The sequence below is a fragment of the Drosophila takahashii genome, chromosome X (assembly GCF_030179915.1).
Source record: "Drosophila takahashii strain IR98-3 E-12201 chromosome X, DtakHiC1v2, whole genome shotgun sequence".
In the NCBI taxonomy this organism is placed as follows: domain Eukaryota; kingdom Metazoa; phylum Arthropoda; class Insecta; order Diptera; family Drosophilidae; genus Drosophila; species Drosophila takahashii.
This window is the reverse complement of record NC_091683.1, coordinates 11,491,342-11,517,894: the sequence shown is the minus strand read 5'-3', so window position 1 is coordinate 11,517,894 and position 26,553 is coordinate 11,491,342. Positions and strand designations below refer to the sequence as shown.

At 41.8% G+C, this 26,553-nt stretch overlaps 6 protein-coding genes across 9 annotated transcripts; 3 read left to right on the top strand and 3 right to left on the bottom strand.

The window, feature by feature from the left end:
• Positions 1-1,635: 1,635 nt before the first annotated feature.
• Positions 1,636-5,898, bottom strand: LOC108056457 (uncharacterized). 4 transcript variants are annotated; one of them, XM_017140254.3, is made up of 4 exons: positions 5,760-5,898; positions 5,375-5,680; positions 3,810-4,042; positions 1,636-2,541 (listed from the first exon to the last, which is right to left on the bottom strand). In XM_017140254.3, exons 2-4 carry the CDS (start codon positions 5,586-5,588, stop codon positions 1,996-1,998), a joined length of 993 nt encoding a protein of 330 aa, XP_016995743.2. In that variant the 5' UTR covers positions 5,589-5,680; positions 5,760-5,898; the 3' UTR covers positions 1,636-1,995. The 4 variants fall into 4 exon arrangements, with proteins under 4 accessions (XP_016995743.2, XP_070074902.1, XP_070074903.1 ...); XM_070218801.1 differs by having other exon boundaries at positions 5,750-5,897; XM_070218802.1 differs by lacking the exons at positions 5,375-5,680; positions 5,760-5,898 and adding an exon at positions 4,825-4,903.
• Positions 5,899-6,474: 576 nt separating this feature from the next.
• LOC108056456 (T-cell activation inhibitor, mitochondrial) lies at positions 6,475-8,276 on the top strand. The gene is made up of 2 exons (XM_017140253.3): positions 6,475-6,963; positions 7,113-8,276. Exons 1-2 carry the CDS (start codon positions 6,562-6,564, stop codon positions 8,217-8,219), a joined length of 1,509 nt encoding a protein of 502 aa, XP_016995742.2. The 5' UTR covers positions 6,475-6,561; the 3' UTR covers positions 8,220-8,276.
• A 1,362-nt stretch (positions 8,277-9,638) lies between these two features.
• On the top strand, positions 9,639-10,557 carry LOC108056479 (uncharacterized). The gene is made up of 3 exons (XM_017140289.3): positions 9,639-9,740; positions 9,814-9,956; positions 10,042-10,557. Exons 2-3 carry the CDS (start codon positions 9,843-9,845, stop codon positions 10,264-10,266), a joined length of 339 nt encoding a protein of 112 aa, XP_016995778.2. The 5' UTR covers positions 9,639-9,740; positions 9,814-9,842; the 3' UTR covers positions 10,267-10,557.
• A 658-nt stretch (positions 10,558-11,215) lies between these two features.
• Positions 11,216-14,587, bottom strand: Ilp6 (Insulin-like peptide 6). The gene is made up of 3 exons (XM_017140290.3): positions 13,256-14,587; positions 11,575-11,794; positions 11,216-11,505 (listed from the first exon to the last, which is right to left on the bottom strand). Exons 2-3 carry the CDS (start codon positions 11,792-11,794, stop codon positions 11,393-11,395), a joined length of 333 nt encoding a protein of 110 aa, XP_016995779.1. The 5' UTR covers positions 13,256-14,587; the 3' UTR covers positions 11,216-11,392.
• A 6,041-nt stretch (positions 14,588-20,628) lies between these two features.
• Positions 20,629-25,773, top strand: Raf (Raf oncogene). The gene is made up of 6 exons (XM_017140288.3): positions 20,629-21,427; positions 21,494-22,470; positions 22,530-22,670; positions 23,445-23,818; positions 23,885-24,883; positions 25,639-25,773. Exons 1-5 carry the CDS (start codon positions 21,265-21,267, stop codon positions 24,462-24,464), a joined length of 2,235 nt encoding a protein of 744 aa, XP_016995777.2. The 5' UTR covers positions 20,629-21,264; the 3' UTR covers positions 24,465-24,883; positions 25,639-25,773.
• On the bottom strand, positions 25,628-26,162 carry mRpL14 (mitochondrial ribosomal protein L14). The gene has a single exon (XM_017140283.3). The coding sequence runs from the start codon at positions 26,160-26,162 to the stop codon at positions 25,686-25,688; it is 477 nt and encodes a 158-aa protein (XP_016995772.1). The 3' UTR covers positions 25,628-25,685.
• Between the last annotated feature and the right edge of the window lie 391 nt (positions 26,163-26,553).

Here is a 26,553-nt window from a genome sequence, read left to right as displayed (position 1 = left end):
CCAAAATCACACGGAAAGTTTTATGGATTTAATTATTATTTTTTTATCTGTTCAAAACAGTATGTATTTTTTGTGTAGGACCATTTTTGGCCAAGTTACAGCAAAAAAACCAAAAGAAAAAATTCATATTTTTACCAAAAACCCAGATCCCAATTTTTTACACAAAAATAATTAGTTTTTAGACCGTAACAACGGAAATACTGATCCAAATATGGATTGTCATACCTTTCTGAACTCGTTATTAAATTTCCTAACTTAATTTTTTGGCTATTTTTCGCAAAAAATTATGATGCGTGGATCAACGGGGGGTAATATGGATGATGTATCACCACCCACTCAGGTAAAAAAAAATCACCATCCGCCACTGGTATTCCCTCTTGCTTTCTTTTTTTGTTGTCTCGCACTTCCCCTAACTCAAATCTCAAGTAACTTAAACATAATTGAGTGGCATTAGAGTTTAGCGACCGAACTTCACACAATTTCATCCCCATGACACAAACTTGTAACTTTGCTCACAGAAAATTTCTTCATAACTTTCGGGGGCTTCGTTTTCCTTTTAGTCGAGTGAAGCACTTGCAGAAGGTTAATATTTAATAGAAATTAATTGTTTTCTGGCTAAAGAGCAAATTAAGCTGATTATCAGGCATTTCGGATGCACGTTTTAAAGTTATTTACAAGAAATCCAGGTTTTTTATTCCTTTCCCATCAACATATTTCCCCCACCAGTGGCAGATGGTTCAGTGAATTACAAAAGTTCGTTGGTATTTAGTAATGAACCTTTAATAACACGCCAAAGGGACGCTAGCCTACACATAAATCGAACATCCTATGCGGTTCGGGTGGGGGTTGAAGCGATATATAATCGAGAGGTGGAGTTGGGGAGGATTACAAGTACACAGGGCGCCCCTATATGAGCTATGAGCAGGGACCAAACGACACAGACGGATGAAGGGTCTGTGGCGAAAGGAGGGGCCTCGGAACATAACAGAACTGAACTGAACTGAACAGACGTTGCAGGTTTCGTTTCCAAGTTTCTGCAGGAAGAGAGATAGAGATACAAACAAAGCCGGTCAGCCGGCACACAGATACAGATACAGATACTTTATACAGACAGACGGCGAAGAGTTTTTGCTGCTCTTTCCGTCGCTTTAAAGAGCACAAACATAAATATGTCGTATATATGTAGGAATATCTGGCTCTCGGGGAAAATGAGTGGCGAAACGAAAAACGAAACTTTCCACAAGAGTGGAAAGCGAAAATCCCAACTCTACGCACTTTTTACCCTCCCAGCACGAGGGATCCCAAAGATGTTGACCCTGTGCGGGTACTGAACTTGCCCCAAAACCCCCAACCCCCCACCGACTGACTGACTTCTTATCCCAAAAACAACAGGAAAAACAAACAACAACAAAATGAGGGGCCAACGATCTGATTTGCCGGAATGTTCCCGATGTGCAAGTGGGGAAACTCAAGGGGCTAAGTGACCTGATTTGTGGACATTTTAATGCTTTTTGTTTTGGCAGGTAATAAATATCCCCCCTGGAATTTCGAGTCCAAGGCAAAAAAGGATTAACTAATAACGGGATACGCGTCAAGGAAGTAGAAACAAGAATAAAACAACAATCAATACTAAATCATATAATCTTTTATTTAAAAAACCTAGGTGTTACTTAATCTTCTAGCCTTTCCTTAATTTAGCTTACAGCCCTTAAAATCGGTTTTAGGTCTTTAACAACTCGTGTCAAAGAGAATTAACGGTATTATCGAGTACCTCGATACCCATTAGTCAGCTAAAAAATCGGTTATGGCAATTGTGGGCGTAAGAGGAAACAAACTTGCGCTTCGTAGGAACCCCAAGAATCTGCATGGTTAATCCCAAATTTCTGGCTTTCATAGTTTCCGAGATCTCAGCGTTCTAAAACGGACAGACAGACATGAATACAATATACCCTAGGATACGAGTAACGGTAATAATAACACAGACCAAGGCGATGGTCAATTAGAATCGGATTCGCCAGTGGGATTTCCTTCCTTCTCCTCAAAGTGTCCCATATCGGCCATATAAAGAATGCGATTTATATGGAACTGAACAGTGTTCATGGTTCGTTTGGAGTATTTGCCAAACTTGTTGCCCAGATACTGCAGATAGATAGCATTATCACCGGCGACGAGTGGGCAATCCGAGGTGGATGCACGAACATTCGCACCAGAACTGGAGGACGCCTTCAAGGATGTCGAAGGTTTAGCCACTAGCTCCGGTTCGTTTTCCCCAGGTTTAGGAACTGATATGGGCACTAGATCCGGTTCGTTTTCCCCAGGTTTAGCCTCGGTTATGGGCAATAGCTCCACTGCGGTGTCAGATTCTTCCGTTTGATTGTCATCCTCATCAGGCAGCTCCGATTTCCCTATGAAGATGTCGAATTGGCTACCAGAAGCGTTGTCCTCGTAATCTCCGTCGCCAGCCTCTTCATTATCCACCATGACGGTGGTTTCCATGGTGGTACTATTAGTGGTACTATTGGTGGGCAGCTGAGAGGCATCCTGGAAGAAATTAAATACTTATTAATTAAATACTTAGTTCTTGTATGTCATCTTAAGAATGTGTTGAACGTTAGAAATAAATCTTAGTGAAATAAGGTGACAACTCTGGTTTTCAACAATTATATTTATGTGTGCATATCTTAAAAATGGAAGAAAGTAAATAGTTATTAGTCTGGTGTATCAGTTTATTTTATGCTATTATCCTATCCTATGGGTCATCTTAAGAATGTGTTAAAAGTTTTAAATAAATCTTAGTGGAACAAGGTGACAACTCTGGTTGTGTGTACCTTAGAAAGGCGAATCTTTTTGGGTTCCGATGGAAACTTGAATATGTTGGCCAGGCTACGGTTTGTCCTGACCGCAATTGCCTGCCGGATTACCCGTTTCTCGGCTACCACTTCCTTGTAGAGATCCTCATGCTTGCGTTTCAGGTGTCTCAGCAGATTCTCCGAGTGACGACCGGCCATATCGTAGCGGCACTTCTTGCAGGTGCTCTTCCGGGTCTCTTCGCTAAAGACAAAGTGCTTGGACACCGGGTTCGGGTTTCTTTTCGGCATTTTTTACGGTTCGCGATTTACAATTATCAGCGTTTTTTCCCCTTTTTTTTCTGCGATGCACCGTACTTGACTTTCGCTCGATTACTAAATAAAATTCGCATGCAGCCAGAGAGTGGTTCAGAGAGGAGCGGTTCAGAGAGGAGCGGTTCAGAGAGCGGAACAAGAACACGAACCACTACAGAAAGCGGTTTCACAGTCACACACTTTGACACGCTGAGCTGAACCGGTCTGAAACGGTTTCGGTTTTTACGTTTCATTTGCGGTTCAAAACATCAGGGTCATTTCAAGTTAGTACGTTTATGCGTCGGAATTTCATGATTTCGTATACCTATTTTTGTTTACTCATTTCAGCATTCCTAAAATTTATTCTCATAAATTTAATAATAAGTAAAAAACACCTTTAATAAATTTTATATTTGCCAAAGGGAAGTGCGCATAAACGGATATAAAAACAATCCAGAACGATGGTATGTAAATGTAAATGCAGCTAATTCCGCTCAATCCACTTTAATTAATATAAGCGTTGATCTGAATTCGTTTAATTTAATTTGGGTATTTCGTGTGTAGGCAGCACGGTTCATTTGGATAAAGTAAAATGCAATATCTAAAGTGCGGCTCCCCCTTTTGGGGTTCGTTTTGGTTTTGATTAGTGACGTTTCGGTTAGTGCTAATAAACCGTGAAATATATATGTTTGTATGTACACTACTTACCGGATTGTTCAGTCTTTGGCTATTGGGAATGAGCTTGTCCTCGGCGATGACCCAACGTTTGGGCGCCAGCTGGACGATGATGTGTGGGTGGTAAGTATTATAGTGGCGCCTCACATTTCCCGGCCGATGGGTTAACACCTTCTCGCAAAGCTTGCAACGGCATCTCTTTCCGTCGGGGAGGACCTCACACAATTTGTCGGTGTCCACCATCTGGGGACGACCCATTTTGGTATCTAAAAGGGCGAATTTATGCGGTTTTAAATGGTATTATGGTTTTTATAACATTTTCCTTAAATATATAATCGTAAAAAAAGAAAAGCGAAACGAAGAAATGTCATTTCCATTATCAAGATTACATTATGTAAGGATAGGATAAATGTAAACACCAATTAAATCAGTGAATGTCAAATTGATCATGATATTTGATAAGTCGGGGTCACCAATCCCCGTTAAATGCAAATCAATGTAGAATTTAACCAGAATCCTCGAATTCGAAATCAATAGATCAATTTGTAGACCGAGAAGGGTCGGTCGCTGAATAATGAATAACAAGTAGTGGCACATTTTTATATTTTAAATAAATATTTTCTGTACTCATCGCCACTCTGGGGTTAATAAGTGGCATGTGTGAAAAGGCAAGCGATGGAAACGGGGCAGCAAACAAAATGGAAAAAACACAAACAGAAAGAAACGGAAAAACACATGCAAAAAGTAATTTTCAACTGCAGTGCGATGGCAGAGAGAGACGGGCTCAGTGCGATAGAAAGAGAGGGGTGCCGAATGCGTGTTCGCAGCTGCCGGAGATGCAATATTTTACCCTTGTTATTTGCGCTTTGAGTGGCGGTCTGTTGGCCTCTACCACTACTACTACTACTACTACTACTGCTGTTTTAGCTACAGTCGAGCATGTCTAAAAGGTTATTACAATTTTGATCTGTCTCTATAAAGAATTGCATGTCACTTGGTCACTAAAACTTCATAATCTTAAAAAAATATTTAAAACAAAAAACTCTACCTTTTTTTATCAAACTCAAAAGTTGATGTAGTAGAAGTACTACTGTACAACTCAATAGGCAAGTTGTACCCAAAAATTAGTCTTTGTTAATTGATTTTAGTTAACGGCATTTCACCGCAACCCAAAGTATCCGTCGATGTTTTATGTACGTGACCCAAAATCGTAACCAGGAACTAAATATTTGTTACAGACTTCCAGTCAAATATAATTTATAACCTTTAGAGAATTCAACTTGGTTTATATCAGCGGTCGGCAGCGCCCTATTAAGTGAGCATAGGGTTTTGTTCTGCCGGCGCGCAGCTCGCACACCTATAACGTAGAACAGCGGTCTGCACACACACATCGATGAGCTGCCCAGTGCAAATTACTCACACAAATATAAAACAAAATGTCAACGTATGTGTGTGCCGACCGCTGGTTTATATTGTGATATATCACAAAAAAAAAATCATGATAGTGTTATATAATTTTTTTCCTTGCCTTTCCAACACGAAGTTCAAGTTATTTAAAGGTAGAAAAAATGCTTTTAACTTTTATAGGGGATACTTACTTAAGGCCTCGCTCGGGGGCTTCTGGGGCTTCGGCTGCTGAGGGGGGCGTGGCGGTCGCTGGAGGACGATATTGGGATGGAGGCGGTCGTAGTGCCGCTTGATGTTGCTCCTCTGCAGTCCGGCCAATATCTTGTCGCAGACGACACAACGACAGGTCCGATTTGGTAGCACCACCACCAGATTGGTCGTGTCCACGAGTCTCGGCCTGCCCATGTGCCTTAGTATTCCACAAATTCACAAGTGAATAAAACACGCCGTGCCTGTTGAGTTCTCCTCGTCGTCGCGAGAAGAATGAGCGAAACGAACTAAAACGAAATTTACGGAAGTGTCAAACTTTTTTTCTCTATTTTCACTTAGAATGTTTGAGCTCTCACTGCCGCTCACCGGCAAAGGGAAATTGCCTGCGTCTTTCTCTTTGCTCTCCTGCGAAGAGTTTCGCACACTGGTGTGTTAAATGTCTTATTTTACTTCAGTGTGCAAACACGTTTTTCTCTTTATGTTTGACGTTGATTATTAACCCCCGGTTGCCGATTGGTTTTAAACCAAACAAAAAAGGAAATATTAGGATTTTATTACAAATCTACCTGTGCTCGGCCGACAAACAAAGTTTAAATAAAGAGACCTTTAAATTATTTTAAAAAAATAAAGATATGTGTTATACTTTATCCAGGGCTTTAGAAATGCCAATCCTTACACCCTTCAGTAACATGGCATCATGCATGACAAAAGGAATATCTCTGGGCTTAACAAGTACCAGCTTTATAGGGTTAACGGGCGACGGTTTTTTATGTGCGTGTTTTGTGTGCTAAAGTTTTATTTGCTTCCCTGGTGAAGTCAATGCTTTTCGAGTGGCGGTGAAGGGGGTATTATTTTATGTGGCCTCTGGGATTGCCTCAATATTCCTTTTCTTATTTTGGGGGCAACAGTTTGGCTATTTTTTAACACTCGCGGGCAACTACAGTTCATGTTTTATTAAAAAACAACATCGATTTGGAAATACAATAAAGGGGTAAGGTTTACTTTTTGCTTAATTTATTTACAAGTTGTAAAATATAAATGAACTTTCCAATTTTTTATTACAGAATCTTTTCGGCAGTCAGGCAGTCATTGCAAAATTTGCCAGCATCAACTGGGAATATTACAATTTTTCTATATTCAAAATTCAACCGATCTGGCAGCACTAAAGATGGCCACACTGCGCAACTTCTTGGGTCGCCGGCGGATTATCGACTATTGTCGACGTCTGTTGAGCACGGATTTGGTCTCGGCTCTGCGTCCGTTTTACCAGGCCATTCAAACGGATCGCCTGCCGGCCAATCCCGCCGAGCAGCGGGTCAACGAGGAGTCACTGCGTCTGCTTAGCTCCCATCTGGAGTCGCTGACCGGAGCGCCGACGCCCGGAAGTTGTCTTCCGGCCGACGGTCAGCTGGAGTTCTACATGCCCTCCAGTTCGGATGCGGCTGGTGGCCAGGTGGTTAGTCGTTTGGTCCGGGTGCAGGTGGACCGGAGTCTGCTGGATCCCAGGGCGGTGATAAGGAATATCCTGAGATCCTGTAAGCTGCTGCCGAAGGAGAAGGAACATAGTCAGGTGAAGTAGTATTTGAAATCACTTATTTTGACAATATCGATTCGATAATATCGATGTTTTGAAGGGATTTGCCTACTTTAAGACACTTTTACAAGTGATTTCGAAACACCAGCTATAATAAGTTATTTTTTAATTATTTTCCATTTCAGTCACAAGAACAGGAGATGGAAAAGGAGTTGGGAAAAGTGCTGAGAAAGGAGCCATTGAAGCCGGTCAGGGAGAAAGTAAGACCGCCCCAGGCGTCATCGCCAGCAGTCCAGCAGAAGAACTTTAGTGCCCTGAAGGATGCCCTCTTCAAGGAGGCCCACAAGGAGCACTCCCTGGACACCTGGATGCGTCAGGCGCTGGCCCGCTTCCAGACCTCCGAAGTCACCTCTCTCCGCGCCAAAATCGAGCAACTGGAGGGTCTACTAGTCCAGTTACTAGGCATTCGGGGAACCCGCTACGATTGCGGCTGCAATATGGAGCGCTATCACGATTGCCTGAGGAATCTGCAGGAGCTATCGGAAGATCAAGGGGTCACCGGCCAGCTGGGAACTCTGCGAAATCGCTATGTGGTCTTTGCTCCCTACACTGGCATCAGTTTGGAGGGCGACGTGATGCTCTTTTCGGGCGATTCCGCCACCGGATGGCTGGCCTTTCTCGCCGAGATGCGTCTGCACGAGGAGCAACTGCGTCTGGTGCCGCTGTACGAGAAGGCCCTGTCCGCTGTTCTCCTGGGCATTCGGATAGAGAGGCGGAGGATGCCGGAACCCGGATGCGAGGCTCGTGCCTATGCGGGCAGCTTGCGCCGGGTAATCCGGGCGGTCAGCGAGCATCTGAAGCTGGAGGAGAGTGTCCAGGAGCTGCCCGCCACGCTGCAGGATCACCAGCTGGCCATTGTGCCCGATAGCGATGCACCACCGAAGGTCAGCCAGACGGGTATCTTTTTGGCCCCAGCCTCCTGCTCCGGACCCCAGCTGGTGGAGTTCATTTGCCGCAACCTGGAGGTGGCCAGTGGACGATCCGGTCGCTATCGGCGGGACATCCAGGTGGAGCGGCAGTTGTGGCGGCAGTGCCAGCAGGAACTCGGTCTGCAGCGACTCAGCAAGGACGACTCCGTGACGCCGGACAAAATGGTTGTGGCCCTGCGGCATCTGCTCCAAAGTGGCGTCACATCCTGCCGAGGTCTCAGTCTGCACATCACCAACTATTGGTCCGTACCCACCGATGGCATCGTCTGCATTCCCTGGGACTTTATGACCCGGGAGAAGTAGGGAACTCGAACCGAGAAAATAATGTGCCAAATAAATTGATAGGTTTTGGTTTGGAATAAGAATATTTGTATAATTTAATTTTAATTTAATTTGTCCGTATCTTTTTTGTCCGTATGTTTGCTTTTTTGCTCATTGTTTATTCAAGCCATTTCTATTGTGTACCTCTTAGTTTAATATTTTGTATACTTTTGGAACCTTTAATAATCACTAATAGGAACTCTTAAATTTATTATTATTTTCTCCCTTTAATATAATTTATTTCCTAATTTTTTTTGTCCGTATGTTGCTTTTTACTCATTGTTTATTCAGGCCATTTCCATTGTGCACCTTTTAGTTTGATATTTTGGTACATTAAGCTCCCCAGATGAATTTCCTTTTTGGTTCATTACATTCCTTAGGCTTTTTCGGGTGAACTGAATGCAGAAATAAGAGCGAAAAACAAAAAATAAACAGGACAGGACCAGAGCAAAGCAAAGTTCGCAACTCTTGCCTGGATGACTGGGATTTTCCTGTACTTTTCGCTCGCCGTTCCCTTCTGGGGTTGAAGTCGTGTCCCTATACGACTTCTGTTGACACTGCCCATCTCCAACCATCGCATCCCTGCAGAGAGAGAAAATGCGAGAGTAATATTGCATATATAAAATATAAAGTAGGGTTGTCACCCTTGTGAAAAATTCCAGTTTTATGTAAAAACTATAAAATTTTTTGATAGTAAATAAATATTGTTTTAAACTTAGACCAATACTTTATTTTTACAACTTTTCTCTCTCTGTATGGCTACCCTTTGAGCTATGCTTTCCCTTGCAACCCCGTGAAGGGGCGGATGGAGATGGAGTGGGTTCTCCGGGCGGTTAAAGCCCCTGTATCCCGCACCCTCCCTTCTCCCCATGTAGTGCGAAATTTTCTGTAAGATTTAGCTAATGTTCCATGGCTTCGCTCCATCAATGTCGAGCGATGGGAATGGGAATGGGGATGGTTTGGCTTGGTTTGGCATGGTATTGTATGGTGAACCCGGAACTCCAAACCCAAAGCCGGCGAAGTTTGTCTGGTGTCGTTTATCCCTCCTTGTGCCTCCCTCTCCCCGTCTCTCCACTTCCTGTCCTTTCGTTTTCCAGACGTTGTCAACCAACCCATCCCACCCACATTTTCCACCACACGTGTCCGTTGAGTGTCCACTGGGTGAAGAATTTTACTCCGTTTCAATTTGCTACCAAGTATCGGTAATAATTTTCCAACATATCAAGTATCTTTCCCAATAGATTACTTTGATGAAAGCGAATTCTTAAGATATTAAGTATTTTCTCGCATATGGATAAATAAGTTATGTCTTTGATTTGAATTTCCTCCTTTATTTTATTTAAATCAAAGCAACCCGAAATAGGGAGAATATATTTTTTTAAATTTCTCCTAACAAGTAGTCCATGGACCGAACGAAGCCAACTGTCAAAGTTTAGTAGCCTAGCCCCAGACGATTCTAGCTCAGTCCAACTTTTGCTTCTATTCCGAACACACCTAATATTGGTAGGAAAAAAAACAAATTTTGTTGTAACCAAAATTTTACATATCTAAAATTTTTCATTTCGTTTTTTTTCAGTTAACATTTTTTTTACGAAACTTGCTATTATGGCTAAGGCTAAAGTAAATCAGTGGGTCGGTCAACTCCGTGACATGGGAAGAGTCCTGCGCTGGAATATTCCCTCCATAGACAAAGCCAGATGGTCCCTGTCCTGGATTCAGGTGAGTGAAACGATAAGTGACGGGAAACTTAAGAATTCGCGACTATCGATATACGATAACTATAAAGTAAACCCAAAATATACAGACCGCCAGGAAACCTTTAACCGCACCGTTGCCCAAAATGAACCCGTCCGAAGCCAATAAATTCCCCAAGAAATCCGAGGCGCAGGGAGTTGGCCTAAATGGTATACGTGATCTTCAGCTGGGCGATCCATCGATTCCGAAAATCGAAAATGAAATGACGGCGCGGCCCCAAAATGGTTTCATAAGTCGAGCCCTCTACTACCGCAGGTTCTACCTCAAACGCTGAAAGGACTTCCAAAATACCGAAACATAATCAAAATCTAAAATCAAAATCAAAATTTCATTTGTAATTAGGAATTTTATACACGGGACTCGTACTTCTTGATTAACCGAATAGTTTTAAGGCCGGTTATAAGTGCTAAATCATCCCAGCTACTTCTATATTACGAAAATTTCCAAAATTTTTAACGTAAAAAAAGGAAACAGATTTGTAAATTAACTCGTGGCACACTTGTAGCTAAAATCAATTGAAATTGTAAACATTAATAAACATTTGTATTTTTTATATTAGGCCAAATGGATTTGTTTTACTTTGAATTATTTGATATATCTATTTTTCCCCGAGCCAGAGTAAATTTAAGGGCACTTGTTGTTTCCATAGAGATTTGAGGATTGTAAATCGGGGTTAAGAGGGATACTCGTATGTGTGGCTGATTTGCACCATCATTAAAATCATCATCGTCAGCGTTTGTAATCTAATTTGCAGTCATCTCATCATCATCAATTGACCCCCATATCTTCGGAGTTCTGTCCAGCTTGCGAGTGTCCCTTTCAAAAGTTTTACGCCCGGCATTCAATTTGAATGGGGTGGCCAATGGCCAATGGCCATCCGAAGGGTGGTGTGTGTGCATATTGTATGACCCAAAACCTAAACCTTAAAAACCCTCACTCAAACCCATGACAATCCTGTCGAGTGTCACTTTGAATAGATTCCGCTTTGTGGGCTTATGACGCCAACAATAGACGCTTCTAATGAAAGGGGGTGTTTGCTTGAAAGTTTCCCGAAATTGGTGTTCTGATTCGGTGGCGGAAATTGAAATAATAAAATCTAAAAGGTACAACGGGGCGTTATTTGATAGTTGCCAGTCTAATTCAGAATTAGAAGATATAATACAAGCTTGAAAATATTTAAATATTTTTCAGAGATCCTATACCCAATTTGTGCTTGATTCTCGCTCATTTGAATTTCTTTTATTGTACAGAATTGAGTTAATGTATGGTTTAAATTAGTAACATATACTTAGTGTACTCTAAGGGAGACTGCTGTTTGTTCGTTTTTATCTTAAGGGTTACAATTGATGGAAGTGGGATGGTTTAGAGTGGGGTGGCGTGTTTTTGTGTGGTGGAGTGTATTAATCGACCCCAGGTATGCAGTAATTTCTAAGATCCATGTAGGAGCATCCTCCCGGTTTGCAGCACAGATCGGCAACATTCTGTGCGGTTCGCTTCCTGCGCTTCCCACTAGCTGTGGATAAAATATAGAAATAAATTAAATAATAATAATGGTTTAAACTCAAACCAAAAATCGACTTACGATAAGCAGTGTAGTGGGGCATCGTTCCGAATTTGCAGATATCCTGTATCACATCAGTGAGTTGGCTGGAGCACAGCATTCGTCTTTGCTCATTGCCAGAATCCGTGGGTCCAACTGGACTACCCGCCACCTGGGGAACCCAACTGCTGATCAGCGTCACCACGGCTACCAAGGTGGCCAGGACTACAAGGATTTTGGACGCCGGCACTTCGGGAATCATCTGAAACAAGTGGTACAGAATATATGATATAACTGTGGTAAAATATTAAACAATTTTATACCTAAACCTTTTCTCTTATTCATTTATATCCAGACTTGATTCATACTTTCTTTAAGATATCCCTTATAGAGCTTATTTAGCAAATCTTCATACTTTCTTTAAGATATGCTTTATAGAGCCTGTCATTCAGCAAATCTTCTTTATTTTATTAATTTATCTGATTTCATATATTTTCCCATTTTCTACTCCTCGAAATGAATATCCTGTGATAAGATCGAATTGATATTAGTAACTTGTGCTCAGGAGACAATTCTTCTGCTTAGCAAATCTTCAGATCTTAAGGCGTTTCAATTATCTGTTTTAGGATATTATAATATGACATTATAAAACGAAATACCTCAGCTCACCATCCAAGTGATAATTAGTTACTTGGAATAAGGACACAGTTCTTCGGAATCGGACACATGATAACTACCACTCCCCCTTCTCTTCCGCCTTCCACACGCGTCTGGGGCCTCTTGGCTTGGCTTGGGTTGTGGCTCCCTTATCAGCGCTCAAATATTATTGTATTTTCCATTCGATTCGGTTTCGGATTGTGATTCTGTTATTGTTTGCGTCTGGGCTGGCCAGGAAATATATTTACATAAACTTCAGTGTTTAAAAATAACCCACCGATTTGCCCGCTTTGCCTCGCTCGGCTCCCCACTTATCATTTGGAACATGAGTTCTGTTCTTTTTATACACAATCAGAAAGCCAGAGTGACTGAAATGGAGTGGAGTGGGGCAAATGGAGGGGGCATATGCCCCATGTGGCTTTTGTTTTTGTTTTTGTTATTGTTTGCTTTTATTTTATGACTCTCCTTTGGAAACTCGGCTTCCAGCCACACTCTATATATAGTATGTGGTTCAATGTTTTTCCACTTCTGTCGCTTTCGTTTCTACAGCGATATTACATGGGATCTATTCTATTTATAGGATCTCTCGTACACCACTTGGCTGATTTCGGATTTTGGATTTCTGATTTCGGTTAGTTAGTTTGTTTTGGTTTCCCTGGGAAGAACCGATCTTGATAAGAATCGAGAAGAGGTTAAGGCTGTCTTCGTAGATTTGATAGTGATAGTCTGGTTCAAGGGGGCTGTTGTTTATACCACAGTTTTTCACATCCTTGAAGGGTCTTTAACTTTCCCAGCAAACATTTTAAGCTTGCGGGGCTTTGTTTTTATAAAAGATCTTGAGGGATACCTTATACAATGAATACAATTATTATTGTTTTTCTTTAAGAGTCTTGTTTATAAAATTGAAAAACAAGCCTGATAAGAAACCTAGAATGAGCTTACTTTTGAATTTGTAATATTTCTAGGAATCGTAGATTATTCTAGGTGATGCCCAAATTTTACTGATTAAACGGTTTTTAAGAGCTACTTTTCCAAAATAATCTTGAGTTTTCATATTTAGACTTACATTTGCATGCTGTTTGTTCCGGGTTTCGACGGTCTTAATGGGTTTCCTTTGTATTCCTCGATATACAAAGATCGCAAGATCGGGGCTCTTGATATATATGTATGTTTGCGGTTTAATATACGTGGTTTATATATAGCGTTTATATGGTGCGTGTATATTTTGCATATAGTGTTTATATATCTCAGGGTGCTCTCTTTCCTTTTCCTGTCTTCAGAGTTTCTATCGGATTATCACTTGCTTAAGGAACTTTCTTTTTAGCTAATTTGCAGATTTTCTTTTGCGATCACACAGTTTCAAAATCACAATCAATTGACGAAAAAAACAAAACAAAACGACTAAAAATAAGGGGTAATTATCCTTTTTTTTTGGTGGGTTTAGTTTTTAGATTTTTAGGGTTTGTGGGGTTTTTGTACGTGCAAAAAAAAAACAAAAAAACGAATCGATTTGTCGATTGAAGATCGATTATAGTCCTTTTGCTCGCGATTGGCTGTTATCGGAGTGCGGGCAATCGAACAAGTGGTTGGCTCCTGCTGCTGCTGCTGCGTTTTCGACTGCTGTTGCGACTGCTGTTGCGGCTGCTGCTGCTGCGTGTTCTGCTGCTGCTGCGCCCACTAGTTGTTGTTGCATCGCGTGACGTATTGTGGCAGGAACAGAAGAGTGCGGGTATATCGCAGGAGGAGTAGGAGAAGCAGAGGAAGGCGAGAGTGAGGCGGCTGAATGCGAATTTTGTAGCGGTATTCCGCTGACGTTGCGACTGGCTTGGAATTGGAAACGCTTTTGGAAGCTGGACGCTGGGATGCTGGAACGTAAAGCTGGCGTTTCGTTTTCTTGGGAGTATCGGTATCTCGTGTATTCCTATCTCCCGCGATCTCCCTCTCTCTTTCCCTCTCACTCTGCGCCCATGCTCGCTCTGTCTCTTTCTTTGGGAGAGCGTAGAGTCTCAACAGCTGTTTAACTCGCTCCCTTTCTCTCTCTCTCTCTCTAATTGTTTGCTGGTGTTTGTGGTTGTTTATTTTTAGACCATCCCATCAGTGGGGTCTATAATTAGGAGGTTCCTTATCTCTGTCCCTCTCTCGCCACTTTCTTCCACTTTCCACCCCTTTTTAATTGCACTATTAGCGAGAATTCGCTCGGAAGAATTCTCTTCGCACTTCCTTTCTTCGGCTTCACACTTTTTCGTATCTCTCGCACTCTTCGACGAACTTTTCTCGCACGCTCGGAAGAAGGTCCCTTTCTTCCGCTTTCCACGCTTTTAATTGCACTCTTGGCGAATTCTTCGCACTCGCTCGGAAGAACGTTCTTCGTTGTTTCACAGCCAAATTGGAAAAGAACCGTTGCCGCGACGCCAGCGCAAAACGAAGCCTCACTTTACGCGCGTGCGAGCGAGACGGGGAGCTGCAGGCGAATGCGAAGCACGTGGACTGCAGGTGGAAGTGCGAGCGAGGCAGCGGCCACTGGAAGCAAAGTCCAGTGTCTTGCGAAAAGAAAAAAAAATGTACAAAAAAAAAAGAAACACAGTAAACGCAAACAAATGCTTAAAATTAAACAATTTGCCGGCCATGACACATTCAATCAACTTTGGGTCACCGTGGGGCCGAGTGTTTGCGGGTGTGTGGGTGTTTGAGAGCGTTAATACAGGGCAGTGTCTATAAGCTAAACTTTTATGGGTCAAGTTATAGGGGGTTCTAGGAAAATGCAACTATAAATTGATTTATTGATTGATTGCTTGAACTTGGATTGGTAGTATTAGTATTATATTCTATGGGGTTTTTCGGATATGTCACAGGAAGTTGAAACTTTAAGTTGGAATGATTTATTTTCAAGTCATTTTTTACCATATCCATCCAACAATCTTAAATTTGAAATGGTTATATCACCAATGTCGACCTGCTTCCTGTTTCCTGTTCTCCCCTTCATTTTCGGCTTAGGTTTTTCATATGACGCTGAGTTTGCAAATCTGGGCTCTTTCTTTATCGCATAATTTAGTCATACAAACCTGAGTCATATCGGAAATATTTTGAAAACATTAAAAAGCCTGGTAAGGAAATGTAACTAGAACCCAAAAGCTGCTATATTAAGATGATAGTTTGGGTTAGGAAAGTCATACTGTATAACCATACAATGGAATAATCATATTAATAAGATCGCCTTTGAACAAAGTACACACAAACCTCACATGTGCGTGTGTGTGAGTGACAAATGCACACAGCAACAAAAAGCACAGCAACAATAAATAGAGTGAATCCATCAGTGGAAAAGCAGCATCCAATCCACGCTCTATATATGCACTTGTTGATTTTCATTTTCCTTATTAACGGTAACGCTTCGTCCAAGCGACAAAGTTCAGTCATCTAGACTCCGAAAACTATTTTATTATGGGTATGGTATTTCCGTAACCCCTTGGCTCCAATTTCAAGCACTTCAATTGATTATTGTTAACTGAATTGTCAATTTGTTATAATAATACACGTTAAATTGTTTGTAACATGACAGTTTGAAATTGGATATAATTGTAATTATTTTAAAAAAATAAATACAAAGTATATAAATTGATCTGAATCTGGATCTCCGTTCTTGGAAACTCTGGAAACACTCAATAGACGACCAGATATACCCTATATACACGGGGTCTTGGGCTTGGCTTGGCTTATAGATAATGTTTCGGCGATAAGCTTGTTGATGTTTTTGTTGCTGGAACTGCGACTTCGACTGCAGTCGATGAAGAACAAGAGCATGAGCAAGAACAAGAACGGAAGCCAATGGGGCAGCCCCCCAAAAGGGGGGCGGTACGGTGGGCGGTGGGCGTTGGGCATTGGGGGGTGGGGCGTGTTCGCCCATCAGTGAAAAAGCCGTAAACAACGGCAACGTGAATTTGTCGTGATCTACTTAGTTTCGATTCAAAATAAAAGATCCCTATTTTTAGCATTAATCTCGACTCTCCGTTGAGGAAAAACAACATATAGAGCGAGAGAGAGAGAGAGAAAGAGAAGAATACGGAGCGAAAGAGAGGGGGCGAGGTGAGGCCCTATGTGCCAAGTCATCCAGTGCGATAAGCCTTACATACTGAGAAAAAGAATATCCAAGTATCCAAATTTTTACCGAATATAAATAATAATTAATTATATCGATAATTATCGATCCCTAATAAGTATTTAACGGAACCAATTATAGGGGATATGTAAGAGTTCCCAAGACAATTCCATTTCGGTGGGTATTTTCTCTCCGTGTGGGATTGCCATCTGTTGTTTTGGAAGAGACGAACGACGGATGAATTGGATTCGAGGGATCGGTTCGGATCGGATCGGATGGGATCGGGATCTGATCTCGGCGCCATGAGCAATACGCAATGCGGGGCAGAGTCCAAGGTGGGAAGACCCACACGGGAGGCATGCCACGTCAGGGTCAACGTTTTAAGTCGTATAAGATCGAATCGGATCGATAACCGATGGATCGCGTGAATGGATCGATAGGTAATGCTTGTCTAATAATATATTGTATTTGCGATTTTAAAGATGATTAGTTGTTGGAAAAGCCCGCAGGTGAATCATAGTCTAAAAGATTCGATTACATTGTAAGATCTCTATAAAGGAATTGCAAATTGTTATGTAATCGATGACTAATTTGTAAGGGGTTAGGGACAGGTGCTCGATATTTTCGATATATCGATTGGCGGGAAAACAAGAGCGGGCTCTTGGTTTTTTCCTCTAGCCAAAGCTTGAGATAAGCGGCAAGTGGGAGGCGCCACTGATCCCCCACCCACTACTGACGGGGGGTGTGGGGGTGGCCAGGAGAGGCGATCGAGCGAATATTGTTTACTTGTGCTAAAATTGGATCTTCATTGATTGACATTTGCGGCAATCGGGCGCCAACAACAAGCCATCGCGAATCTATAGCTGTATATAGAAGCTGAAGCTGTAGCTCAGACGCAGATTATTGACCCAGAAGCGTGGAGGAGGTTTGTTGTTGATACCAAAAGCCTAGACATCGGCGACAACAGTCTGCAATCGTAACGTATAATGTGTAGTGTATATTGTGTATTGTATATTGTATAAGCAACAAAAACCAAAACAATAACAATAGCAAATCAAATTCCCGTTCTAGCGAATTGAACTTTGCAATTAAGTTGCAAGTTCCATCGAACTAGCTCTCATTGGAAATTCCTCAAAAAACCCCATATGCTGTATGTTTCGTATTCTTCAGCATACCATTAAGCTATTAAACTATTTCATTTATCCCAACTAGTTTTTAAATGAATAATATTAAATTTTAAAGTCAAAGAATTTCATGGTTAGTTAGTTCTTTCTTCAATTGGGATTGTGGTAATTATAAGCTGGTTCCAAATATCCTCTGAATAATTTGAGAGCACACCTTTGCATATCGGCTGTCCATTTCAGCTCTCATTTAAATATTCAAGATTCTTCTATTTTTGTTGCCTTTTTCGCATTGGCACGTTGTGAAAAAACAGCTCACGAAATTATCGCCCGATGTCAATAAACTGTCGCCAACGACCCCAAAAAAAAAAAGAAGAAAAAAGCAACAACCGCAATGGGAGGTGTTTGTGGGTGGGAGTGTGGGTGGTGAAGTAGGTGGTTGGGTGGTTGAAATGAAGAGCAAGGAGCAACAATCGAGAGAAGCATCCACCAGCGGGCATAGACACACATTTTTTGGGTATTTCTTTTTTTGTACTTTTGGGCGGTGGGTGGTGTTTTCCAGCTGCCAATGAACTGCAATCCGTTAAAATGCCTCAAGGTCAACGTCTGGCACACAAAACACCCAAAGAGTGCTGAACTGGAATTGAACCCAGGACAGCAAACCAAAAAGACCTTGAACTCGGCGAACATCAAAAATTGGACAATCAAACTAAGTTCTTTAATTTGGTCCATAAAACCAATTTCTAAATTTATAAATTTAAATCTGTGGAAATTACCCTATTAAGTTAGTTGTTCAATTTAAATTTAAAAATGTACCCTAACTGATTAACCAATTTCAAAATAACTTTGTATTTTATTGGAACTGAAGATAGTATTTATAAATTAATTCAAAGAATTGACAAGCCCAATGAATTAAATTCAATTGAATTACTATAAGCAGAAACTGTTTGTTTACTCGGCATTTCAAGGTTGATTTGATTTTAGTTCATCCGTCAATGAAATAGGAACCACTGACCCACAAAACCCATCTCTAATCTGTTCCACCGGACTCTCCGACTCCGTAACCTCTTCGTCTTCGTGTTTGTAATCTGCGGGAGTCGAGGAGTCGATTCGAATCGGGAATGGGAAATGGGAAATCGGAAATGGGGAGTTGGGGGAAATGTCTGCCATCCGTCTGGCCGGCTGGTGACCTTGAAACCCCCTATCACCACCCCCCCTGAAAGACCCCAAAAGAGCCGAAAGACCCGATAAATCGGGGGACGTTGCACCCACAAAAATTGTGTGTGTCCCGATGAACTTTCACCCCGAGCTTTTCCATTTTCATTTCCATTTCCCATGAAACAGAAGCCAGCGAATCACTTAAACGGCGCGTGGTCCCAAGTTGTAAACAGAATCGAGTTCACTATATGCCAGACTCACTTTATATATACATACATATATTATTTACTATTTACACGCAAGTATTATGATTAGGAGAGCGATTTCAAAATAAATCATTAACCGCATTTCAATCATTTTCATCAATTAATCATTGACCAAAAAGCGAAGCGTATTTACTACATACATATATGATTAAAAACAATCTCAGCGAGTATATATTGACATCAATTCTGGTTAGTTAATAAGTAAAAATAAAAAACAATTCTTGGCCGCTATCTACTCCCACGATCTTGTCATTTCGAAACGCACTGTTTGCCATGCATATTTTATATAATTATGCGAATTCAGATTGTAAACAATTTTACAAATAGTCGCAATAACAATTAAAGCTGATTTGCTTTCGATTAGAGCCCCGGTGCAGGGAGATTTTTTAGCATTCCATCGAGCATCTTGCCGTTTCACGGGGATAGGGAAGGAGCACAAGGTTATCGGCGGCGACCCGGTTCCAATCTTTCAATCTTGCAATCTGCTCGATTTTCATTTCGATTTCCCACGTGGCCGCAATTTCCACAATCGTTATGGGAAATCAGATCAGGCCGACTTTTACAACCCACCGAAATCTTGATTGGTTTTTAATAAATATCTATTATATATATCTACTTAATTATTTACAAATTGTTTTTTCTTTTTTAAATATTATTTAAACGATTTAATTATAATAAACTATATAACTAACTGCTTCTTTGATATATTAATTGAATATCCTTAATATCCAGGTTTTAGTAAAATCTTGATTAGCTTCTATATGGAAAATGTCTATTGACATCATTATCTTAACTTACCTAGTTCCCAACAGATTTTATTAGTCTTTTTTATGGATATTATTTGAAAGTTTTAATTATAATAAACTACATACTTAATTAACTACTTATTTGATATATTATTTAAATATTCTTAATATCCAGTTTTTACTAAAACACTTGTACATTTTATAGATTTTGGATTTAGTGTGAGAATTTATTTTTCATTAAGGTTCGGGCTAAAAATCAAAGTGTTCTGTTCTGGATCGGTGTTGCTCATTATTTTATGACCAAAATACTAATTTTTTTGGGTGAAAAATCAGGATAATGATTTTTGGTAAAAATTTAATTTTTTATTGTCGTTTTTTTTGCTGTAACTTGGACAAAAATGGTCCCATATCAAAAAGGCGCACTGTTTTGTGCAGCTTACAACCTTATAATTAATATCAGTGCACTTTGCGACTGATTTGGGAAAATTATTTTTTAACCAAATTTTCGCTTTTTTTTTAAGGGGTACCATCATAATTTTTTGCGAAAAATGGCAAAAATTAAAAAATTCTAGGTTGAAATGTCAATCGATTGGAAATTTTATTACGAGTTCAATGATGTATGACATTCCATATTTGGACCATTTTTTTCGTTTGTTCTGGCCAAAACTCTGATTGTTTTTGGCGAAAATTCTGTTTGTTTTTGGTGTGAAAAATCAGGATTTAAATCATATCACAAAAGAGCTTTTATTTTTGTTTGCGGTTTTTTCAAAGTAATCCTGAATTTAAATTTCGCGCCGTCGAGCGCCACCTGGTGTCGGTCTGTTGAAAGCTGCTCCTGTACGGAGTGGCCCCTAGGTTAGAATAAGTATCGAGTAAGCATCGATGCTTGTTCCATTGGTCGCTTAACTTCGAAATAACCGTTTATTTATCTGGATCTAGACACCTGGGACGTATAAAAGGTAATAGAAAAAGAAATTCCTTGGCAACAACAGGTAGCTCCATCGATTAGCCGATAGCACCAAAAAAGCGTTGCCACCCTAATTTCCTACGCGCTAGTGATGGTCTGTTGGCACTCGGAGTCATCGATGTTTTTGCTTGAACTTCACTAAGTAAAAAAAAAAGGGGAAAAGAGTCGAAAATGTAGTAAAACTTACCGCAAGGAGGTAAATAAATTGTAGCAAGTGAAGTGAAACAAAAGGACAGTGGGCCAGTTGCCAGTGCGCCACCATTGGGCAGCCCTCGGAGGAGCCGGCTGGAGTGGATAATTGACGGCTATCGGTTAATTCAAGGCCCCGAATCCGAATCCTTTGGAAGCCCCAAGTTCAGCTGCTTTTGCTTTTGCTTTTGCCTTTGCCTTTGCACACACTGACCTTCATTATACATACATACCCGTACATATATGCAAGGTGGTTGTGCAGGTGTGTGAGTGAGTGTGTGGGTGCACTGGAAAAAAGCTGGGATTTTCCTAGCCAACAAAAAAACGCTATTTAAAGCCGGAAAAGTGGTAAAAACAAAGCGTAAGAAAAAGTCAAGGACAACATGCTGCCCCCCGCCCACAAAAGTTTGGGTTGTGGGTGGGCCACCCATTAGAACTCTACTGAAACGCAAGCGCAGGAGTTTTTTTTCCTCCGTTTTCGGGGTCATGGTCACGGGATATAGCAAAATACCCATATAAAGCATAAAAAATCATGTCCAGCGAATCCTCCACCGAAGGCGACAGCGATCTGTACGATCCTTTGGCCGAGGAGCTCCACAATGTCCAGTTGGTGAAGCATGTGACCCGGGAGAACATCGATGCGCTGAATGCCAAGTTCGCCAATCTGCAGGAGCCACCGGCCATGTACTTAATGGGTAAACTCATCATCAAGATCTCTCTAAACCTTAAACACACATAATTTAACCTCTAATCCCCTCCAGAATACCAGGAGCTGACCTCGAAGCTGCACGAACTGGAGGCCAAGGAGCAGGAGCTGATAGAGCGCCTGAATGCCCAGGATCAGAGGCAGGAGCAGCAGCAGCAGCAGCAGCAGCAGGAGCAGGAGCAGCCGCACTACCAGAATCAAACCCAGATTCTCCAGCAGCAGCGCCAGCTGGCCCGCGTCCATGTCCATGGCAGCGATCTTACGGATAGCCTAGTTAGCTCCCAGCCGGGCAGCCAGTGTGGAACTCTCACCCGCCAGCCCAAGATCCTGCTGCGCGCCCATTTGCCCAACCAGCAGCGCACCTCCGTGGAGGTCATCTCCGGCGTCCGCCTCTGCGATGCCCTAATGAAGGCGCTGAAGTTGCGCCAACTAACACCCGATATGTGCGAGGTGAGCACCACGCATGCGGGCAGACATATCATACCGTGGCACACGGACATCGGCACCCTGCACGTGGAGGAGATCTTTGTGCGGCTGCTGGACAAGTTTCCCATACGGACGCACATCAAGCATCAGATCATTAGGAAGACCTTCTTCTCGCTGGTCTTTTGCGAGGGCTGTCGGCGGCTGCTGTTCACCGGGTTCTATTGCAGCCAGTGCAACTTCAGGTTCCATCAGAGGTGCGCCAATCGGGTGCCCATGCTGTGCCAGCCCTTTCCCATGGACAGCTACTACCAGCTGCTGCTGGCCGAGAATCCGGAGACGGGCGTCGGTTTTCCGGGCACCCGCGGCACTGCCGTGCGCTTCAACATGAGCAGCCGCAGTCGCAGTCGGCGGTGCAGCAGCAGCGGCAGCAGCAGCAGCTCCAAGCCGCCCTCCGCCTCCTCGGGCAACCATCGGCAGGGTCGTCCGCCGCGAATCAGCCAGGACGATCGCTCCAATTCGGCACCGAATGTGTGCATCAACAACATTCGCTCGGTGACCAGCGAGGTGCAGCGCAGCCTGATCATGCAGGCCAGGCCGCCGTTGCCGGTGGGTTTTTCTTGAATTTTACCCTTAAGATCTTTGTAACTCATGAGCCTTTCTTGCAGTATCCCTGCACGGATCACTCGAACTCCACGCAAGCCTCGCCCACCAGCACGCTGAAGCACAATCGACCCAGGGCCCGATCGGCGGACGAGAGCAACAAGAATCTGCTCTCCAGGGACGCCAAGAGCTCCGAGGAGAACTGGGTAGGATGGATATTAGGGTCCTGAATGAATTAATGAATTAATTTGAATTTTTAGTTTAATAGAATTGAATGAATGAATGGCATGAATTCCGAAATAATTGTGGTTAAATCTGCCTGAATTTTATTTACCACGCAGTTAACATTTTGAATTTTTTGTTTTATATGAATGAATTAATTAGAATTTTGAGTTTAATAGAATTGAATGAATGAATGGATGGATTCCGAAATAATTATTAAATCTGCCTCATTTTTATTTACTATGCAGTTAACATTTTGAATTTTTTGTTTCATATGAATGAATTAATTTGAATTTACTAAATAGAAGTTCAATAGAATTGAATGAATGAATGGCATGAATTCCGAAATAATTGTGGTTAAATCTGCCTGAATTTTATTTACTTTGCAGTTAACATCAAACACTTTCCACTTTTTGTTCTCAAAAGAAAGCACAAAAAAATCTGTCAAATTCAAAAAATTCATCAAAATTATTCATTCAATTCGAAATGAATTAGAAAAACATTAAATTTATTTCACATAGAATTGAATTAAACAAATCAGAAATTTCCTGGCATACTATGATAAAACAAAAATTAAAAAACTTCATAAAATTATTCATTCATTCATTCAATTCGAAATGAATTAAAAAAACCATTCAATTTCACATAGAATGGAAATAACCAAATCAGAAAACAAAAATTGAATGCTTCACGCAGGCCTCTAATGAATATCCACTACAACTTGTATAAACCAGATCACTAACCTTTAATATTTACAGAACATCCTGGCGGAGGAGATTTTGATTGGGCCGCGCATCGGTTCGGGCTCCTTTGGCACCGTTTACCGCGCCCACTGGCACGGACCCGTGGCCGTGAAGACGCTCAACGTAAAGACGCCCAGTCCCGCCCAGCTGCAGGCGTTCAAGAACGAGGTGGCCATGCTGAAGAAGACGCGCCACTGCAACATTCTGCTCTTCATGGGCTGCGTCTCCAAGCCCTCGTTGGCCATTGTAACTCAGTGGTGCGAGGGCAGCAGCCTCTACAAGCATGTCCATGTCAGCGAGACCAAGTTCAAGCTGAACACGCTGATCGATATTGGTCGCCAGGTGGCCCAGGGCATGGATTACCTGCATGCCAAGAATATTATACACAGGTTCGGATTAAAATTACTATTATTTATTGTTTCTATATAATAACTTTTACTTTTTGACCTACACAGAGACCTCAAGTCGAACAATATATTCTTGCACGAGGACTTGTCCGTGAAAATTGGCGATTTCGGCCTTGCCACGGCGAAGACGCGTTGGTCTGGCGAAAAGCAGGCCAATCAGCCCACTGGCAGTATTTTGTGGATGGCTCCGGAGGTGATTCGCATGCAGGAGCTGAATCCCTACTCCTTCCAGTCGGACGTTTATGCCTTTGGCATCGTGATGTACGAACTGCTGGCCGAGTGCCTGCCGTATGGCCATATTAGCAACAAGGATCAGATCCTGTTTATGGTGGGACGTGGATTGCTGCGCCCCGATATGAGTCAAGTGCGCTCGGATGCGCCGCAGGCTTTGAAGCGCCTCGCCGAGGACTGCATCAAGTATACGCCCAAGGACCGGCCGCTCTTCAGGCCGCTGCTAAATATGCTGGAGAACATGCTGCGCACTTTGCCCAAGATCCATCGCAGTGCCAGCGAACCGAACCTCACGCAGTCGCAGCTGCAGAACGACGAGTTTCTGTACCTGCCCAGCCCAAAGACGCCGGTGAACTTCAACAACTTTCAGTTCTTCGGCAGTGCTGGGAATATCTAAACGGCGACCTGTACCTGTACTTATATCCTGTTTCTATATTATATATATTTTTTGTCCCTCTGTACATAAGCGATTCGCAAAGGGGAAAGCCCGCCAAAGTGAAAGAGATGGACGACTCACGAGCGAATTTAGCTGCTTTCCTTGGAACTGACTAAGTGCATTTCTGTTACCACAAAACGACTAAAGAAACTGTAAACTAAACTGCAACGCCCATGTGTACATAACTGCATCATAACTTATATACGTTAGGCAAGACTACTGAAACTAAAAAACTAAAAACTAAACTAAACTAAACTAGCTGATCGCAATTACATTATACACATTATACTTATACTACAAAAAGAACGAAGGTGTTTTGTGTCTGGAGTTGGAAGAGAAGAAGAAAAGGAGGAGAAAGTTAAGGAGATGAAGAAAAGAAGGTAATAAAGTCCTAGATTTTCTTTCTAAGTAAACTACGAAATAAATTCAGGTATAATTTAAGGTGTATTTGTACATTTATTTAGTTATTTTTTAAGTTTATTCTATGTTTATCTGTTTTTAAATTGATTTTATTTTAGGTATTCTTTTAGAAAATAGTTTATTTTATGAAATTAAATAAGAAGAGAAGAATGTGGAGGTCTTAAAGGAATCATTTTATCTTGAAATAAATCTTAGCTTAGAAATAGGCAGGTATTTTGTTATATTTCAAGTAAACTTTCTATTTTGTTAAAGTTTTAGTTTATATTTTATAATGTAAGAAAGGAAGAAGTTATGCTGATATTCGGTTGGATCAATTTTATTCAGTTAACAAGAGGAAGTAATCATATAGATCCCACGGAACTTAAACATATATTTAGGAGATTTACAGGATATGAATTATGATATTAAACAGGAAGAAAAGAAACTTTTTAATTTCGAAACAGGCAGATATTTTGTTATAGGTGATGTAAAGTTTTTATTTTTCAATAGGTTTTCAATTATATTTTATATGTTTTATGATTTAAGAACGGAAGAAGTTATACTGATTCATTTAGCAACAGGAAGTAATCATATAGAACATATAGATGGCCAGATAATGAATTATAATATTGAATAGGAAGATATAGGTCTCAAAATAAATGTTTTGGCTTAGGTTTTCAATTATATTTTATGATTGAAGAAAGAACAAATCATACTGACATTCGGTTTTTGATAGATTTTATTCATTTAGCAACAGTAAGGAAGGCGAAGGATCACACAGACTTAAACATATCTACTGGCGATGGCCAGGACCTTGGTGTAGTCGGCTCCCTTGGCCAGCGTCTTCTCCTTGAGGATGGTGCGCAGAATGGTCGGAATGGGCACGTGGATCCGGGTGCCCAGCGGACTGCCGTTGTCGTCGATGAGCACCAGGTTGTTGCTATCGAACTTGGGCTGCTTGGGCTTCTGGTTCTGCTTGAGGCCCACGAGGATGCCCTTCTTCATCTGGCCCTTGATGGCCACCAGGACCTTGTCGCCGATGAGGCCCACGCCCCGCTTGTTGTACACATGGATGCAGCGGGGCGGGCGGCCCTCGGCCATCGCCTTCTTGCCCAGATCGCTGTTGTCCACCACCCGCAGTCGGGCCAATTTGCGGATCTCGCAGCACGCCGGCGTCGTGTGAATCAACTGTGGGCCGCCCAAGGTTGTTGCCAGTGGCTGGGCCAGCGGGCGGAAGGTCTTCGCGATGCGCAGCGCCATTGTTCGCAGGTATTCGCCTTTTCTTAGTATATTTAATTCATGAAAATCAACGAGAAACACAACAAAATAAATTATACAATTTTCTAGTCGGCCAACAGTGTTGCCAGATCGCAGAAATCATATGGTGCAACAGCGACAGCACAACTATCGGTGTTACGGCTTAACAGCACACGCTGCTGTTAGGGAGCGGGAAATTCAAACGTCACTGTTAAGAGATATGTAAGTTTGCATTTCATTATTTATTAGTTAATTAAAGGAAAAGGTTTTATTCAATGCCCAAGGTAGCTTTTGGCCTCCTTAATTGACCGCAATAAATAAATCTTTACAGTCGTAAAAAGATAAGTCGAAATAACGGTAATATATATATTTTCATACCGAAAATCAGGTTTGG